General features: G+C 42.8%; 1 protein-coding gene across 2 annotated transcripts in view; it reads left to right on the top strand.

The window, feature by feature from the left end:
• Nucleotides 1-19,519, top strand: part of LOC129820063 (retinoic acid receptor beta-like) — a 240,993-nt gene that overhangs the window by 134,535 nt on the left and 86,939 nt on the right. The window contains exon 1 of one of the 2 annotated variants that reach the window (XM_055876893.1): nucleotides 1,413-2,193. The exons of the other annotated variant lie outside the window; for it this stretch is intronic. Coding sequence (XP_055732868.1) covers nucleotides 2,037-2,193 — 157 coding nt within the window. The 5' untranslated portion in view covers nucleotides 1,413-2,036. Of the gene's footprint in view, nucleotides 1-1,412; nucleotides 2,194-19,519 lie in introns of those variants that run through there. 2 annotated transcript variants of the gene reach the window in all.

Here is a 19,519-nt window from a genome sequence, read left to right on the forward strand (position 1 = left end):
GGATTATCTCTGCATGTGTGGTTCCCACTGTGAAGCATGGAAGAAGAGGTGTGATGGTGTGAGGGTGCTTTGCTGGTGACACTGTCAGTGATTTATTTAGAATTCAAGGCACACTTAACCAGCATGGCTACCACAGTTCTGCAGTGATATGCCATCCCATCTGGTTTGCGCTTAGTGGGATTATACTTTGTTTTTCAACAGGACAATGACCCAACACACCTCCAGCCTGTGTAAGGGCTATTTGACCAAGAAGGAGAGTGATGGAGTGCTGTGTCAGATGACTTGGCCTCCACAATCACCTGACCTCACATTGAGATGGTTTGGGATGAGTTGGACCGCAGAGTGAAGGAAAAGCAGCATATGTGGGAACTCCTTCAAGACTTTTGGAATAGCATTCCTCATGAAGCTGGTTGAGAGAACGCCAAGAGTGTGCAAAGCTGTCATCAAGGCAAACTTTGAAGAATCTAAAATCTATTTGGATTTGTTTAACACTTTTTTGGTTACTACATGATTCCGTATGTGTCATTTCATCGTTTTGATGTCTTCACTATTATTCTACAATGTAGAAAAATTCAAATAAAGAGAAATCCTTGAATGAGTAGCTGTGTCCAAACTTTTGACTGGTACTTTTTCTCTGTTTGGGAAAAAATATTTTTTCCCCCAAATATATATATATTAAAAAAATATATATAATTATTTTTCAGGGGGTGCTGCAGCACTCTCAGCACCCATACTTCATGCGGCTATGCCTAGGCTACATAGCTTTGCACTATATGGAATTTCTATAATCACATACTTCTTCACCATGTATCCCCCTTTCCCCTTCCTTTCATGGTTCATGCCCTTTCTGAAGTAGGCTAGGACCAAACAAGTGCATGAGACTTGACTTGAGTTACAATGCAAGGTTCATGCCCTTTCTGAAGCTGGCTAGGACCAAACAAGTGCATGAGATTTGACTTGAGTTACAATGTAAGATGTGTTTGTAATACTCGAAATGTCGAAATGTTATTCAAACATTGTTACAATGTTGCAATTACCCATAGTTGATCGCAGTAAAATTAAACACAATTTGTGTTTTTTAAATATTTTTCTTTATCAGATTGCTTAGTTTCGTTTTTATTGACACATAAAATGTATTGTCTTTGAAACATTTGTAGACTATAATTTTGTTCTGATACACTGTAATAGCCTAGGTGGTAGGCTAGATTGTGAACAAATCGAAGTGAGCTACTTGGACGCTTCATTTGAGATTCATAAATCAAATGAAACTTTTCATGAATTTAGACATGTGTTTTTATCGCAAGAAAATATAGTGTATATCGTTCTTTCGAGGGAAAAGAATGTTATGCGCTGTGAGCTCGAGCTGCCTGCCTTTTATCTTTCTGCCTGGCTCGCGCTGCTGCGCTGCTGCTGGTTGTGAGGCTCGCGCTGCACGGTGTGTGAGAATCCTGGGACTTGGTGATGTCAAACTGGTTGGGTCATTTGAAGGTTAGCTGCCTCGGATGGGTTCATAGAAAGTTCACTCGCATATATTAGGCAATTCAATCTTTCATTCCCTGTGTCCAAACTAGTAGGAAATGAGCTGCATGGAGGCAGGATAACCCATTCGTTTTCCGAACGGGGAGACGTGGTTTTAAAACGCGATCTGTGATATTTATAAGAAAAATATTTTCAATACGGCGGGCTCGAGCGAGGACGGTGTTGTTAATGGCACCGCACGGGACGGGACCGTGCAAAACATTTATACGATAAACACGTTGGGACGTTACGGAGCTGACTGACACCTTCTCATTACAACAACCGGACTCCGGAGGAAAATGGCAAATCATAATTTAGGTCAATTACAAGCTTTTAGCGGTGTTGTCTGTCATAGTTCTTGATTGTTTTAGTCTAGGAAGAAGACCAAGATTTTACGTGCCAAAAAAGGGTCGAATTTGATGGAGTTGTGTGCACTTATGTTTGCGATTCTTACCCACACCTCAATGACCCTTTAAAGGCACACAATAACAGGGTGACTGTTGCGACTAAGGGACATCATGTTTGACTGTATGGATGTGCTAGCGGTGAGTCCGGGACAAATGTTGGATTTCTACACTTCGCGTCCCTCTTCGTGCATGCTGCAAGAGAAGGCACTGAAAGCGTGCTTCAGCGGGCTCGCTCAGAGAGACTGGCAACACCGCCGGAGCGCACAGTGTAGGTTCACTTTTGTTCCCTTCCCTTTCATTTCATGTGTCAACAGCCTAGTAGCCTAATAACTGTAGCCTATCATAACAATGACATAATCAAATTATAATAGCCATGATGTGCCTGGCTTGTCCGATTGATCCCGCTATCTCTCTGATTATCTCTTTATATTGTGTCCATGCACCCTTCCTCACAGTGTTTCCTGTCTTCTCATTTCCTCTTGTCTAATATGCTTAATGACCAGACATGAAATATGCCCAACACACACACACACACACACACACACACACACACACACACACACACACACACACACACACACACACACACACACACACACACACACACACACACACACACACACTTCACTTGTGACTCCCACACCCCCATCATTGCCTCCTAAATCACCCTAATGTGCCATAAAGAGTGTTGTAGGGTGTACCTTTCTCTGAGTGTTAAGTGACTAGTTAGAAAACTTCTTCAAGAATTAAACAATAGAAGAGAATAAATACTTTATTGGCCATAATTTATTTTACAGAAATGTTCTCAAATGACTTGTAGAGCAGCCATTGAGTTAATTTGTAACAACTCACTTTTTTTTGTCCTGTCACTGTGACATGGCCCTATGCTTGAAGTGTTCCTCCTAGTCCTAGCCTTGTCATATTTCATCTGTACCCACTTGGTTAATACATTCTGGATGTGGAAACAGCTCCCTACAGCAGGCTGATGTATGTTCAGGTGCGATGTCTCAAATGCCACCCTACTCTCTACATTGTGTATTTATTTTGACCAGAGCTCTATGGGGAATAGGGTGCCATTTGGGACACAGACAGTATGTGATCCCCAGGTCCCTACATGGGGTTGAGGAATGTACAGAGTAAACATGGGCAAGCTGTGCCTTGACACCTCCCTCCCTCTGCCTTGACACATCCCTCCCTCTGCCTTGACACCTCCCTCCCTCTGCCTTGACACCTCCCTCCCTCTGCCTTGACACCTCCCTCCCTCTGCCTTGACACCTCCCTCCCTCTGCCTTGACACATCCCTCCCTCTGCCTTGACACCTCCCTCCCTCTGCCTTGACACCTCCCTCCCTCTGCCTTGACACCTCCCTCCCTCTGCCTTGACACCTCCCTCCCTCTGCCTTGACACCTCCCTCCCTCTGCTTCGACACCTCCCTCCCTCTGCCTTGACACCTCCCTCCCTCTGCCTTGACACCTCCCTCCCTCTGCCTTGACACCTCCCTCCCTCTGCTTCGACACCTCCCTCCCTCTGCCTTGACACCTCCCTCCCTCTGCCTTGACACCTCCCTCCCTCTGCCTTGACACCTCCCTCCCTCTGCCTTGACACCTCCCTCCCTCTGCCTTGACACCTCCCTCCCTCTGCCTTGACACCTCCCTCCCTCTGCTTCGACACCTCCCTCCCTCTGCCTTGACAAGTTTATCAAGATTGGAATTGTTGGGCAGTGTTTTTACAGCTAATGCTGGTTTGCCTGAGGCTTATGCTGTGCAGGTGTTTGTACACATGCATATACACACACTCTCATTCAAATAATTCATTCAATAATTCAATAATTCAATAATTCATTCAAACACATACAAGAACACACACATACATGTAATAGTGCCAGACATGCACACAAACATATACATTCGGCATTACTGTTTTGATTTGAGTTGTCCTTGATATCCTTGGTTTTTTCCTTTTTTTCTTTTCTTTTTTCCCTTGGTTGTTGGTGCATTGGGGGGTTCTTGGGGGTGGGGAATGGAATTAATTGTATTTTTTATAGATGTTTTTTCTTCTGGGGGGACTGTGGGAGGGGTCTCGAATGGTTGAGGGATAGCTATTGGGGAACTGTGCGGGAATCTTGGAGGGTTCGGGTTCACGTTTTTTGGCCTGGTGGGAGATCTGTCATCGTGCCCTTGAGCAGGGCATTGACCCTGGATGCTTCTGTGTGTCGCTCTGAATGGGAGTCTGTTGGATGACTGGTGTGGTGTAGTTGTTGAGCGGCTTCACTGCAAGTATATTGTATGTTTCGGATATTCAATAAAATATATATTTTTTTAAATGATTGGATTTGTTTTCAAAATTCATTGTGGGTCTGTGTAATCTGAGATAAATATGTGTCTCTGAAATGGTTTCTCTCTCTCAATTCAATTCAATTCAAAGGGCTTTATTGGCATGGAAAACATATGTTAACATTGTCAAAGCAAGTGAAATAGATCATAAACAAAAGTGAAATAAACAATCAAAAATGTATTCTCTCTCTCTGACACTGAATTAGATAAATGTCCTTTTCAAAAAGGTTAGCTGGCTACAATTGGAAAATGTCAACCTGTGCATTCTGAACGGCCTGTTCCATGGCTATAGACAGACCTGTTTTATACGGTCTATGAGAGACCCTTTTTTTCTGACAAGAATGATGGCACACAGCACACACTCTTTTTATACACTTCATATACAGAACATTGCTAAAAAAGCATTTTTTTACACACTGACTCACAGAAGCAGGCTAGCCTGTCTATCCTATCACACATTCAAGTCAGTGGTTTGCAGCTAGATAATAACCTTAGGTTATGGAATACTTAGCTTATCTGTGTGTGTTTGCCTGAGCCCCCTCCCAAAAAGCACGATCGCCGGCAAGTCAAGTGTTTGTTTATGCTCTCTCCCTGGCCCAGCCCCTACACTTGATTTATTTTGATAGTTTAATGACCAGAGAGCAGATAATGTTAAGCTGCCATGCTGTCTGTCACTTCACAACACTTCCCAGGACGTGTTTGCTAGAGGCACAAATCACAGCGAAGTGGCCCTTATCAGTAGCAGCGAAAGTGGAAAAGGTGGCTACTGCTACTCACCCCACTTCCCTGCGCTCCTACAGTAGGCTACTCTCTCCATTGTTTAAACTAAGCAATTCATCTCAACAATATGAATAGCCTCTCTTTATTTGTTTAATTAGATTTGTTTGTATTTTGTCTTTTTATGCCATATCAAGTATTGATAATTTGTTTATCTGGCAAAACAGATTTAATCCCACGTAAAATATATTCCTATTTATAAAACAATAATCACTGTAAGAATACATAATGAATGAAATGATAATAAATCAATACATCATATTTAAAATAATAACCATCATTTACAATTTTTCTTCATTTTAAATGGTTTGTAGATGCAAATTTCAGTTCTACATTTGCACCATCAAATTTGTCTGCAGTGAAAACCGTAGGTATGGCTTTGCTTTCATGACATTGTTGTTAAATCCTCATATTTCAGTTTTTACCTCATTTTGATCATCTCAATTGATGGTTTAGCTGAACTGTTATATGTGCAGACTGCATATATCGTATGAAAGGTTTGTGTGTGTGTGTGTGTTTGTCTGAACACCTTACATGAGAGAGAACAGAGAATGCTGTAACTGTATTCCATGGATTTATACTATTCTCCAGGTGTAGTAGCTAGGGCAGTGTACCCTTTGTCATTGATAAGACTTATCTGTGGTGTGATCACTAATAGAAAAGGTCATAAGTGAGTGTGTGTACGCGTGTGTGTGTGCTACGTAATTAAATCATCTTGAACATTAAAGTATAAGTAACTCATCACGGTCATTAATCACCACACACAAGGTGCATTTGATTAGCATTTCAATGCAATTAGAAAACCATTTGCCATTCATGCACAGAGGGTGTGTGTGTGTGTTGCAAATTACCCCGATAACAGACTCGCTTGAATTCATCACCAAGGCAATGGAGCGAAACAAGATAGAACCGATTGTGGTTTTCTTTATCTCCCCCACTATTTCATATGTATAGACTGCACATTAGCCTTGTGGCATTGGACTCATCTTGCAACACTTTGCCCTCTCTCATGTTTAAATAAGGACCTGTTAAAATTGGACTTTGATTTGATGAGCTTCCCGAAGAGGTCCTTGAAACTTTGTTTTTTATTAATTAATTTATTCAGTACAATGGAACCCACAAGGATTTAAATTAAATCTATTCACTATGAGCTGCGCTCCATACACACACACGCACACTTGTGCAGGCATGCACAAGCACATACACACACACACACACACACACACACACACACACACACACACACACACACACACACACACACTTGTGCAGAAATGCGCAAGCACGTTAGCACACACAAGCCTTCTTATTTTAGAATGAGCGGGAATACTAATTGTTGTGCGAAGGATACAATGAGAAGGGGTTGGTGTGCATGTGTACTTGTGTGTGTGTGTGTGTATTTGTGTGTGTGTGTGTATTTGTGTGTATTTGTGTGTGTGTGTTAAAGTAGAGGGATCAGTGGCATTGTGTTGAACATGAGAGGATGAATACAGAAGTGATATTATGATGTGCAATGCAGGCTCTAAAAACATAGACACACAGATAAATCTTTTCAAAATGTATAGCTTAGTTTTATATTAAGGACATTGTTATTTTTATTTGTTGGTTTTACATCATATAATAGACATCCAGGACAGTAATGTACAGCTATTCGTTACCATAGGTACTACTGTATTATGTATAGGCCTATAGATTTCAAGGTTATTGGAAAATGCCATTACTTTTTTCTATTAACTGAAAATCACAATATGAGGATCATCTTTGAGAAACTTGAGAATATTGTATGGATTCAGTCCTTTGAAAGGAATAGTAGTCATAGAATTCTAACAGTTCACGACAGTACAATATGACTGTTTTCTTTTTCTGTAATCGATATTGCTGTGGCTTTGGAAGCTGTAATCCCAAGGGCCGATGAAACATTCAAACGATTCACACGTTCACTTAAAGGGTCTAAGGGCTAGCCATTGTCAAATAAGTAAAGCACAATATTGATGGTAAAAAAACTTCTTCAGATATTGCTAAGGAGGTTAGTTGACTCCCATCCTATTGTCCTCTTATTCTTCTAGTGAAGTAGGTTATACAAAGAATTGCTGATTTGTATTGCATGGATTGTATATGACTTGGGCAGGCATAATAGTTCCTAAAGATTGTGTGTGTGTGTCTTTGTGTTTGTGGGTGTGTTTACGTGTATGTGTGTGCGCACTCACGTGTTTGTGTGTGTGCCTGCCTACTTAAGTGTGTATATTGTGTGTGTGTGTGTGTGTGTGTGTGCTTCCATACACATGTATCAACAGTCTCATGTTTTCTCTGCAGTTTCATCCGTGTAGCTGAATAACAACAATACACATCTTTCCAATGCATTGTTCTCCCTTTGTTGTAAACAGTGAGCAGACAGTCAGACCATGCTTCACATAACATTGTGATATAATATACAACTACAGCCTGTCATATGTATTCATTAGGGCCTGTCCCTGTTTTTCTCTTAATGTGATTCAGATAGGGACATGAAAGACCATGGTACAGCTTTCACACCAAGCTGATTCAGCGGGCATGTGAAACGACGTCGGAGGGGGATGGATGGATGGGGGGATAAAATGGAGGGTAGCAACTATGAAACGAAAGGGAAGCTGTCGGATGCTGGGTTGTGTTTAATAGAGATGAGTAGGGAGTTTTACTGGACCCCCGCTTTGAGACAGGAGGGACAACAGTCAGCACCGCATTCAGCACGCCAGCGACGGGGACAGAGGCTGCAGTGCTGGAACACCACACCACTGCCTGCTGGTTCCAGATCTGTCAGGCCATTCTCAATGTTTGGCACTGACAATGACCATAGGAATTGGCTATACAGCACAAACAGATCTGGGGCCATGCTATGCCACCCAAGGGGCCAGGGTTCCGGTTTGGAAGCACGGTTTCGACTGATCCTACAGTCTTGCTTCGGTACTGTAGTTTAACTGACATCTGGCCCAGAAAGACAATTTCCATAGACATCCCCATAGAGTCAAATTTGAACATTTCTAATAAGTCACTTTAGTCATCACCTTTGTGCACAAAACATCCATTTAATTATTCATATAATTGTCGCTGAGGACGATTTTAAATTTTCTATTCATCCAATCTCTGCCATGATGACATGAGCCTGCTCGCGCTGCTCCCTTTGTGCACTCAGTGTAGTGTGCATGTGAAGCTGGGCCATATAAACCTGATGGAACCCAGATATACCGTAGACGGTCCATGAATCGTAGATTACCTAGAAAAATGGTCGGAAATCTTGGATGCAGTTCACTTACTCTCCCGAGGAAGAAACTCCCATTATTCTTGAAGAGGGTTGAGAGAAGGCTGGAAGGCTGCATTTATTTGATTTCACTCGTAACATTTGTCAGATGTCACTCTGACATGATGGATGGTGACGCACTTTTATATGGCTGCTAAAAATGAAACAATTAGCAATAAATTAATTTTGACATTTGTGACCGACCGGCTCAATTTGGTTTTATGCAGCAAAATTTGCAGTTGTGTTTTTTTTTACATTGGATCAAAGTAGAGACTCAGAGCTAGAAAATGGTACATCATACACTACCGTTGAGGAACAATGGGAAAGTAATTCTGCTTTGAAAGTTTATCAACTTGTAACCTCACTTTTGAGAAAATGGCCCCTGAATATTTGGGACCTACAGGAGAGCTTTTCTTGGTCTACACCCATTCAGCATCGTTCACACCTTCTTAAGCTTTAACCTCACCCATCTCTTTAAGGATTCACATGTGAGGCTATGTACTAAACAACCAAAGATTTCAAGACTAAAGGCTGGTTTATACTACGTGTGTGTTCGTAAATTTAATCTGGAGTGCCAGAGTGTGCTCGGGCATTCAGAAATTCAGATCATTGTCAGATAGTCTGTTCGTAAATTCAGAGTATTTCGCTCTCTGAGCATTCAGAGCGCACACTGGACTATTTCGCCGAGAGGTAGGGTTGATCCGAGCGTTCTGACCTAACAACAGCAGTCAAGCACCCAAACTAACTGGTTAACGTTGGCTAGCTTGCTAGCTACTTCCAGGCACAAATGAGAGAACAGCTCACTCTGACCATTTTACTTGCCCTAGCAGAGCTGGTTAGGCTGTAATGTTATCCAGAGCGTTGGTGACTGCAACTGTGCTACTGGCAAACATTTTATTACACATTTTTGCCAACGTTTACTGACACTGGCCATATTCAACTGGTGTTGAGCGGTCGTAAATTCATCAGTTCCTAAGCCAGGCCTTTTATCCTTTGCTCCACCAAGAAAGCTCTCTCTTGTGACCCACCACCTGGATTCAGTCCTATGGAGCAACATTTGAAATTTTGTTTTTTACATTGGATAAAAGTAGACTGAGGGCTAGAAAATAGTAAACAACCAAATATTTCAAGACTAAAAGTGGTAAAAGTAGTAGCCTACAATAAGGGAAAACTCCAGGTAAAAATATACTTTATCTATTCCTTGGCCTATATCCTAATCTGACTTTGGTGCAGATCATGTTGTTCTTCACATTACCGTCTGTCATAAACACACACTTTATCAAATCTAAGTGTATTTGTCAAATGCACAGGATACAGAAGGTGTAAATGGTACAGTGAAGTGAAGATACAAATATTTGATAATTATTAGATGACTCTTACCTGACACGCTGGTCTAAATGGATGGGTCATGTGAAGGAAATGTTATAACCACCCCCCAGCAACATCTAGCGAAGTGGATGGGTCCCTATTGTCTAGACATGTACACATGTTCATAAAATTATCTCATCAAAAAAAGAAACAGCCCCTTTTCAGGACTCTGTCTTTCTAAGATAATTCGTAAAAATCCAAATAACTTCACAGATCTTCGTTGTAAAGGGTTTAAACACTGTTTCCCATGCTTGTTCAATGAACCATAAACAATTAATGAACATGCACCTGTGGAACGGTCGTTAAGACACTAACAGCTTATAGACGGTTGGCAATTAAGGCCACAGTTATGATAACTTAGAACACCAAAGAGGCCTTTTTACTGACTCTGAAAAACACCAAAAGAAAGATGCCCATGGTCCCTACTCGTGAACGTGCCTTAGGCATGCTGCAAGGAGGCATGAGGACTGCATATGTGGCCAGGGCATAAATTGCCATGTCCGTACTGTGAGACGCCTAAGACAGCGCTACAGGGAGACAGTATGGACAGCTGATCGTCCTCACAGTGGCAGACCACGTGTAACAACACCTGTACAGGATCGGTACATCCGAACATCACACCTGCGGGACAGGTACAGGATGGCAACAACAACTGCCCGAGTTACACCAGGAATGCACAATCTCTCCATCAGTGCTCAGACTGTCCTCAATAGGCTGAGAGAGGCTGGACTGAGGGCTTGTAGGCCTGTTGTAAGGCAGGTCTTCACCAGACATCACCGGCAACAACGTCGCCTATGGGCACAAACCCACCGTCGCTGGACCAGACAGGACTAGCAAAAAGTGATCTTCACTGACGAGTCGCGGTTGTCGTCGAATTCGGATTCGCGTTTATCATCGAAGGAATGAGCGTTACTCCGAGGCCTGTACTCTGGAGCGGGATCAATTTGGAGGTGGAGGGTCCGTCATGGTCTGGGGCGGTGTGTCACAGCATCATCAGACTGAGGTTGTCATTGGAGGCAATCTCAATGCTGTGCCTTACAGGGAAGACATCCTCCTCCCTCATGTGGTACCCTTCCCGCAGGCTCATCCTGACATGACCCTCCAGCATGACAATGCCACCAGCCATACTGCTCGTTCTGTTCGTGATTTCTTGCAAGACAGGAATGTCAGTGTTCTGCCTTGGCCAGTGAAGAGCCCGGATCTCAATCCCATTGAGCACGTCTGGGAGGGTGAGGGCTAGGGCCATTCCCCCCCAGAAATGTCCGGGAACTTGCAGGTGCCTTGGTGGAAGAGTGGTGTAACATCTCACAGCAAGAACTGGCAAATCTGTTGCAGTCCATGAGGAGATACACTTCAGTACTTAATGCAGCTGGTGACCACACCAGATACTGACTGTTACTTTTGATTTTGACCCCCCCACCCCCACCCCTTTGTTCAGGGACACATGATTCCATTTCTATTAGTCACATGTCTGTGGAACTTGTTCAGTTTATGTCTCAGTTGTTGAATCTTGTTATGTTCATACAAATATTTACACATGTTAAGTTTGCTGAAAATAAACGCAGTTGACAGTGAGAGGACGTTTCTTTTTTTGCTGAGTTTACAATAGATGACTGTAATCACCCCAAACACACCTGTCTATCTTGATGGGTCATGTAATCATTTGGCGAAGTGGAGTCTTTTGTTTAGACATGTAGCTAGCTAGCTAATCAATGAACCGGAATAATCCCAACTCATACTACTACCAATACAAACATTGTCATATAAAAAATAAAAAAAAGTTATTTAACCTTTATTTTACTAGGCAAGTCAGTTAAGAACAAATTCTTATTTACAATGACGGCCTACCGGGGAACAGTGGGTTAACCTCTACCGACCGACCCACCCTCCCGGATCCGGGATCCTCCTCATCAGAAACGCTGACTAGCATAGCCTAGCCTAGCGCCACAGGGAATATCATATAATATAATTTCATGAAATCACAAGTCCAATACAGCAAATGAAAGATAAACATCAAATCAAATCAAGTTTATTTTATATAGCCCTTCGTACATCAGCTAATATCTCGAAGTGCTGTACAGAAACCCAGCCTAAAACCCCAAACAGCAAGCAATGCAGGTGTAGAAGCACGGCGGCTAGGAAAAACTCCCAAGAAAGGCCAAAACCTAGGAAGAAACCTAGAGAGGAACCAGGCTATGAGGGGTGGCCAGTCCTCTTCTGGCTGTGCCGAGTGGAGATTATAACAGAACATGGCCAAGATGTTCAAATGTTCATAAATGACCAGCATGGTCAAATAATAATCAGGAGTAATTGTCAGTTGGCTTTTCATAGCCGATCATTAAGAGTATCTCTACCGCTCCTGCGGTCTCTAGAGAGTTGAAAACAGCAGGTCTGGGACAGGTAGCACGTCCGGTGGACAGGTCTGTGTTCCATAGCCGCAGGCAGAAACTGGAACAGTTGAAACTGGAACAGCAGCAAGGCCAGGTGGACTGGGGACAGCAAGGAGTCATCATGCCCGGTAGTCCTGACGCATGGTCCTAGGGCTCAGGTCCTCCAAGAGAGAGAAAGAAAGAGAGGAGAGAATTAGAGAGTGCATACTTAAATTCACACAGGACACCAGATAAGACAGGAGAAGTACTCCAGATATAACCAACTGACCCTAGCCCCCCGACACATAAACTACTGCAGCATAAATACTGGAGGCTGAGACAGGAGGGGTCAGGAGACACTGTGGCCCCATCCGATGATACCCCCGGACAGGGCCAAACAGGAAGGATATAACCCCACCCACTTTGCCAAAGCACAGCCCCCACACCACTAGAGGGATAACTTCAACCACCAACTTACCATCCTGAGACAAGGCCGAGTATAGCCCACAAAGATCTCCACCACAGCACAAACCAAGGGGGGTCGCCAACCCAGACAGGAAGATCACGTCAGTAACTCAACCCACTCAAGTGACGCACCCCTCCTAGGGACGGCATGAAAGAGCACCAGTAAGCCAGTGACTCAGCCCCTGTAATAGGGTTAGAGGCAGAGAATCCCAGTGGAGAGAGGGGAACCGGCCAGGCAGAGACAGCAAGGGCGGTTCGTTGCTCCAGAGCCTTTCCGTTCACCTTCACACTCCTGGGCCAGACTACACTCAATCATCTTGTGAATCCAACCAACATGTCCGATTTTTAAAATGTTTTACACCGAAAATACAACATATATTTATATTAGCTCACCACAATAGCGCAACACACAACGCCATTTTTTCACCGCAAAGATAGCTTTCACAAAACCCACAAATAGAGATAAAATTAATCACTAACCTTTGAACAACTTCATCAGATGACAGTCTTATAACATCATGTTATACAATACATTTATGTTTTGTTTGAAAATGTGCATATTTATAGCTACAAATCCTGGTTTTACATTGTGAACATGGCGCAAAAATGCTCCAAATTGTCCGGAGAAATTTTGGAGAGTCACATAATCTAACAGAAAAACTCATCATAAACTTTGCTGAAAAATACATGTTGGACATATAATAAAGATACACTGGTTCTTAATGCAAACGCTGTGTTAGATTTAAAAAAAAAAAACTTTTGTAAAAAGCACAGCATACAATAATCTGAGACATCGCTCAGCCATTCTCCACCATGTTGGAGTCAACATATTCAACAAAAATACGAAATAACATCATAAATATTCTCTTACCTTTGATGAACTTTCATCAGAATGCAGTGCCAGGAGTCCTTGTTCCACAATAAATCGTTGTTTTGTTTTAGAATGTCCGTTTCTTCTGTCGAATTAGCAACTTTGGCTAGCATAATGGTGCTCACGTGTCCATGAAAGTTTCGCGCATGGAACGAAAAATTCCAAAAGTCATAATAAAAGTCGAATAAACTGGTCAAACTCAGTTGAAAATCCATCTTTAGGATGTTTTTCTCGTATGTATCCAATAACGTCCCAGACGGAGCATTTCTTCGTGTCTACCTAACGCATTGCAGAAAACTATATGGTGCTCCCAGGTGCGCAGCAAAATACTGCCAATATGGCTGACCTGTCACTCCAAAAGCTCTCATTCGGTCCCACATCAGGCTAGACACCTCATTCAATGTTCTACTGCCTGTTGACATCTAGTGGAAGGCGTATGAAGTGCATACATATCCATAAATACAAGGCAATTGAATAGGAGCAGCCCTTCACAGAGACCCATTTCAGAATTTTCACTTCCTGTTTGGAAGTTTGCCTGCCAAATGAGTTCTGTTTTACTCACAGATATAATTCAAACAGTTTTAGAAACTTCAGAGTGTTTTCTATCCAATAGTAATAATAATATGCATATCATATGATCTAGAACAGAGTACGAGGCTGTTTAATTTGGGCACTATTTTTTCCAAAGTGGAAATGGCGCCCCCTATTAAGGAGAAGTTAACTGCCTTGTTCAGATTCATAGCTATAGTATGAATCTGCAGGTAGCTAAAGCTAACCACCTAGGTTCAATGTTAGCTAGCTAAAATTAGGCCATAACTAGCAATACAAATGGATTTCTGATTCAAATAATATTACCACACAGATCATGCGTGTAATGTTAGCTAGTGAGCCAGCAAGCTAACGTCCGCTAGCTAGCAAACAGTACGCTTTAAATTAGAAACTTATAGTGTTTGAAAATGTTGCTAGACTCTTACCCGTATACATGTATGAACGCTTTACAGCAGACTGGAACAATTTAACTCAGTTTTGTTTGTATTTACATCTTATTTGGCCATTGTTGTGTCAAGTCACTCCGGTTCACACTGACTGTGGCATGTGCAGAAAGTAGCCCATCAGAACTATTTGCAACTGATTTGTCGATAGCACCTAATAAATTCAATGTTGTTGAGAAAAGTAGCAAAACGTTTGTAGTTCTCGGTGGCTAACGTTATATATTTCAAAAATGCCGTAGTAGAAAGGACTGTCAACACATACTGAGCATGCTACATGGCAGACCAATCCAACCTCATCTCCCGGCATGTCCAGCCCATCATTTATCTCAGCCAATCATGGCTAGCAGGAAGGTTCCTGACTTTTTCCATGGCTAAACCAACTAGGTGTGAAATGTAAAAAATTGCAATACAAGTTTGTTATTAAGGCACCAGTAAGTTCACATGTTCCAGAAGGCATTTCTTTCAAAAAATGCCTTTTGATTTAAAAAAAGTTGTTGAAATGCCTCTCCTGTGAAGTAGTGACATGTGACATACACCTAGCTTCCTGAAATAGGTCACACATATTTTTTCAGTAAATAGCCATGGCACTATGGTCTATCAGGAATTCCATCATGCTTCCTTTTTAAAGCACATGTATGTCTATATCACCTTGTAGAATGCCAATTGCCATTAAATCTGGAGAGAAACATAATGGGGATGTATTCCAATCTGCTTTCTTATGCTTTAAGGAACTAGACATTTGCATGTTGAGAATGTGGTAATATTAGGTAAAACTTGAATATAACATGTTCTAAATGTTCTTGAAATGTTGAGAGGACCTCAAAGACAAGGTAAACATGTATACTGTCTGAAAGTCAATGAAATATTATGTTAAACCTAAAACAAATATTCTATGAACGTCATAAGAACTGACTTATTTGGAAAGTGGAAGGTGTTCTGGGTTACTTCCAGAGAGACACTTTCGATTTTTGGAGGGAGCATTTTAGTGAATGTTAAGAGAATAATAATATGTAATAAAAAAATATATGTATTTGAATGTTTTTGAGATGTTATCATCCTAATGTTAGATTAAACCCTAACTAGAACTTAATGGGAATCTTAACTAATGTTCTGGGAATGATCCCGGTTTGCTGGGTTGTCTATAGCTCAGAGATGTTTAATGCAGGTCTAATGCAGGTCTCCTTTACTGCTAAGAGCTGACGTCCGGACCAAATGACCTCTTAAAGTGCTTGCCGGGGAGTGGAGAATCATAACAACGTCGTCAGGCTCTTAGGGAAAGCATCTCTAAAGATTAAAAATAAACTTGTCACATTTATTCCTCTCTCTATTTGAAACCTTCTCTTTCCCTCTCTCTCTTCCTCTATCCCTCTCTCTCTCTCTTTCCCCCTCGTCTCTTTTTTTTCTTGTTGCACTTTAAGCTTTGAAGTGTCTCACACCTGTTGCGTTGCTCGGTCCCTGGTGTAGAGCGTAGCAGTGAGAGTTCTGGCTCTTTATACGCCCTCTGTCTCCATTTGACCTTTGACCTCAACAGATCACAGGGGGTCGCACAGAGCTCAAGGCAGGGAGGGCGGCTTGGAGGATAGCCGCAGTCACATAACTGGTATGAACCATGAACCTCTGAACCAAACTCAAAGTGCCGTTCAGTGGTTCAAACCAAGGTCCAGTTCCACACCCTGACACCTCTGGATAATCCCCTTTAGAAGCTGTGTCCCTTTAACAAATCTGTTTCAGCGGCTCTTCTAGCTGCAGTTTGATTGATTCCCCCTACTGGGAGACACTTTCGCACTTGATATGTGTCGTCTTGAAGACTGACTAGACAGACTGTTTCCCTGTGAGTTTTCAGCACCACCCCCCCACCTCTCAGCACCCCATGACCTCAGTCTGCCGGCAGTTTCCCTCGGTCTCTCTCCTAATCAAAAACAGACCAGCAGCACAAGTAGAACTTTTTCCTCGTCTTTCTCTAGACAATACATACAGTTAGATGACTGTTTTTTTATTGTTTCTATCTTCTCTTCCAGTTAGTGTTTAAAGAATTGAATTAAATGTGTACTACAGCCTACAGCCAGTGCTGTTCCCTCTCTCTCTCCCACCACAAAGCTGCTTCTAATTTGGAGTACTTTGGGTGAACTTTGACCGTTTCCTATTGACTCTCTATCTCCTCCCGCCTGGTGTATGTGAGCTGTTTGTCTCAGTGTGTGTGTGTGTGTGTGTGTGTGTGTGTGTGTGTGTGTGTGTGTGTGTGTGTGTGTGTGTGTGTGTGTGTGTGTGTGTGTGTGTGTGTGTGTGTGTGTGTGTGTGCTATGTGCTCCCTGCTCCTGCAAATAACCCAGAGGAAGAAGGGGAGAAAAACACTTCCAGCTTCGATAAACTGTCAGAGGAGAGGTGGAGTTGTGAAGGGAACTGGCGCTAAAAGGCTGTACTGTGGTATTGGCAGGACAGTTGCTGCACTGTGCAATACGGCGCTGTAGTGTCTACTAGCGATAGTAACCTGCTGTCTCGTTCTACCTGTTTATTCTCTCTCTGTTTGTTGAAGGTAGGGTTGGTGTAAATGGATCGCTGCAGTACAACAGTCATTTGGACATAACTGTGGTCTCATGATTACAGGGTAGAAACAGTCCATGTCCTGATTCTATGTCATTGTGATATCATTGTACAGTGTGTGTGTGTGTGTGTGTGTGTGTGTGTGTGTGTGTGTGTGTGTGTGTGTGTGTGTGTGTGTGTGTGTGTGTGTGTGTGTGTGTGTGTGTGTGTGTGTGTGTGTGTGTGTGTGTGTGTGTGTGTGTGTGTGTGTGTGTGTGTGTGTGTGTGTGTGTGTGTGTGTGTGTGGAACAGATCTTGCCTTAGGTACCTCCCTGCTAGCCATCTGTGAGGTTTGTGGACATCACAGATTGTTTTGTTTTCATGTCACTGGTCATCTAGCTATCTGACCCTCAGTGTGGGGACAATGTGGTGAACAGGGGGTAGGGACAGGTGGACACAGTGAGGATAGACATGGTTGACTGGCCCACAAATTATTTTTAACTGCCCTATAGGACCCTCCTCACTTCTAAAGAGTTCTTCTTCTACTTCTACTTCTTCTACTACTTCTACTTCTACTACTTCTACTTCTTCTTCTACTTCTTCTACTTCTACTTTTTCTTCTACTTCTTCTACTTCTACTTCTTCTACTTCTACTACTATTTCTACTTCTTCTTCTACTTCTACTTCTCTTCTACTTCTTCTTCTACTTCTACTTCTTCTTCTACTTCTACTTCTACTTCTTCTTCTACTTCTACTTCTACTTCTACTTCTTCTACTTCTACTTCTTCTTCTACTTCTACTACTACTTCTACTTCTACTTCTCCTTCTTCTTCTTGGGGCGGCAGGTAGCCTAGGGGTTAGAGCGTTGGCCTAGTAACCGCAAGGTTGCTAGATTGAATCCCTGAGCTGACAAGGTAAAAATCTGTCGTTCTGCCCCTGAACAAGGCAATTAACCCACTGTTCCTAGGCCGTCATTGTAAATAAGAATATTTTCTTAACTGACTTGCCTAGTTAAATAAAGGTTAAATCACCACCACCCACAGCAAGCCATAGCCATAACAAGGCTCCTTCCTAACTCAGCCTGTGTGTTTTCCATTAGTCTTTCCCCTCATTCAGAGATTGCCCCCCCTTCCTCCTCCTCCAGGCCGGGTGTGTTTTCCTGTCTGACCCTGCTGGCTGGTTTAGCAGGGGGTTAAGAGTTCAGCAGAATAAGCTTCGAGACATTTTTTTCATACACACACACACACAATCACACGCAAACACACACACAGAGTATACGCACACTGACACACACTGCTCCCACCCCTTGGCTCGCCTGGTCTGTCGCTGGTCTGTAGTCTCTGTAATGGTGCTGGTTTATACCTATGTTAACATGCGGTGAAGTCAGTTTGCTGCAAAGCCAGCGCCAGAAAATGGAGCAAAGGCTCCCCAGCGCCCGATAGGGCCTATACATCGCTCTAGACACACAGTTACACACACAGTTACACACACACACACACACACACACACACACACACACACACACACACACACACACACACACACACACACACACACACACACACACACCACCAAAGGGGGGAAATGCATCTGCCTTTATGTGCTCCATCTGTCTGCAGGTAGCCACACTCCCAGAACCAACCATGAGTTTCAAATGGGCAGCGCTGGGCAGAAGTGTGTTGTTTGCCTGTGTGTGTGTGTGTGTGTGTGTGTGTGTGTCTACTGCTCTCCCTCTTTCCCATGTGTAATGATCCAAGGCATTGGAAACACTCTGAAGGCCTATTCTATCAGTTCCAATGTGTTGTATTCTACACAACATGTAGTTGCATCTGTAGTGTTCAGTACTGTACCAGCTGGGAAGACTTGTATACATTTCTATCATGGTCGTTGTGCCACATCTCCCTGATGTGAACACGCCACAGCTTGTTTTACATATTACACGTCATATTCCATGTGATACATGTCCCTTGATGTCGCCATCCACACACACACACACACACACACACACACACACACACACACACACACACACACACACACACACACACACACACACACACACACACACACACACACACACACACACACACACACACACACACACACACATACATACTTTTACATATTACATCTGATACAACATATGATACAGGTCCCCCCACTGTCTCTGGCTCTGCACGGCTTGTCTCTCTCCCTCATGTTACATATTAAAGTGGTAGATCGTATCTCCCTCCCTGTGACAGTGTGTGTGTATGTGTGTGTGTGTAATCTGTAGTCTGTGGCTTCTGCATTTTGTAGGCTATAGTGAGCTAGTTCACACACACACACACACACACACACACACACACACACACACACACACACACACACACACACACACACACACACACACACACACACACACACACACACACACACACACACACACACACACACACACACACACACACACAGCTAGCTGACCTGACTTAAAGTAAAACAAATATCTTTCTGTCCTGGTTAATTATACCGGGTTCCAGGAAGAGGGTGTTTGTAAGTCAGAGAGAGAAAAAAATGTTTTAACCCTTTTTCTCCACAATTTTGTGATATCCAATTGATAGTTACAGTCTTGTCTCATCGCTGCAA

The sequence above is a fragment of the Salvelinus fontinalis genome, chromosome 22 (genome assembly GCF_029448725.1).
Source record: "Salvelinus fontinalis isolate EN_2023a chromosome 22, ASM2944872v1, whole genome shotgun sequence".
NCBI lineage: Eukaryota > Metazoa > Chordata > Actinopteri > Salmoniformes > Salmonidae > Salvelinus > Salvelinus fontinalis.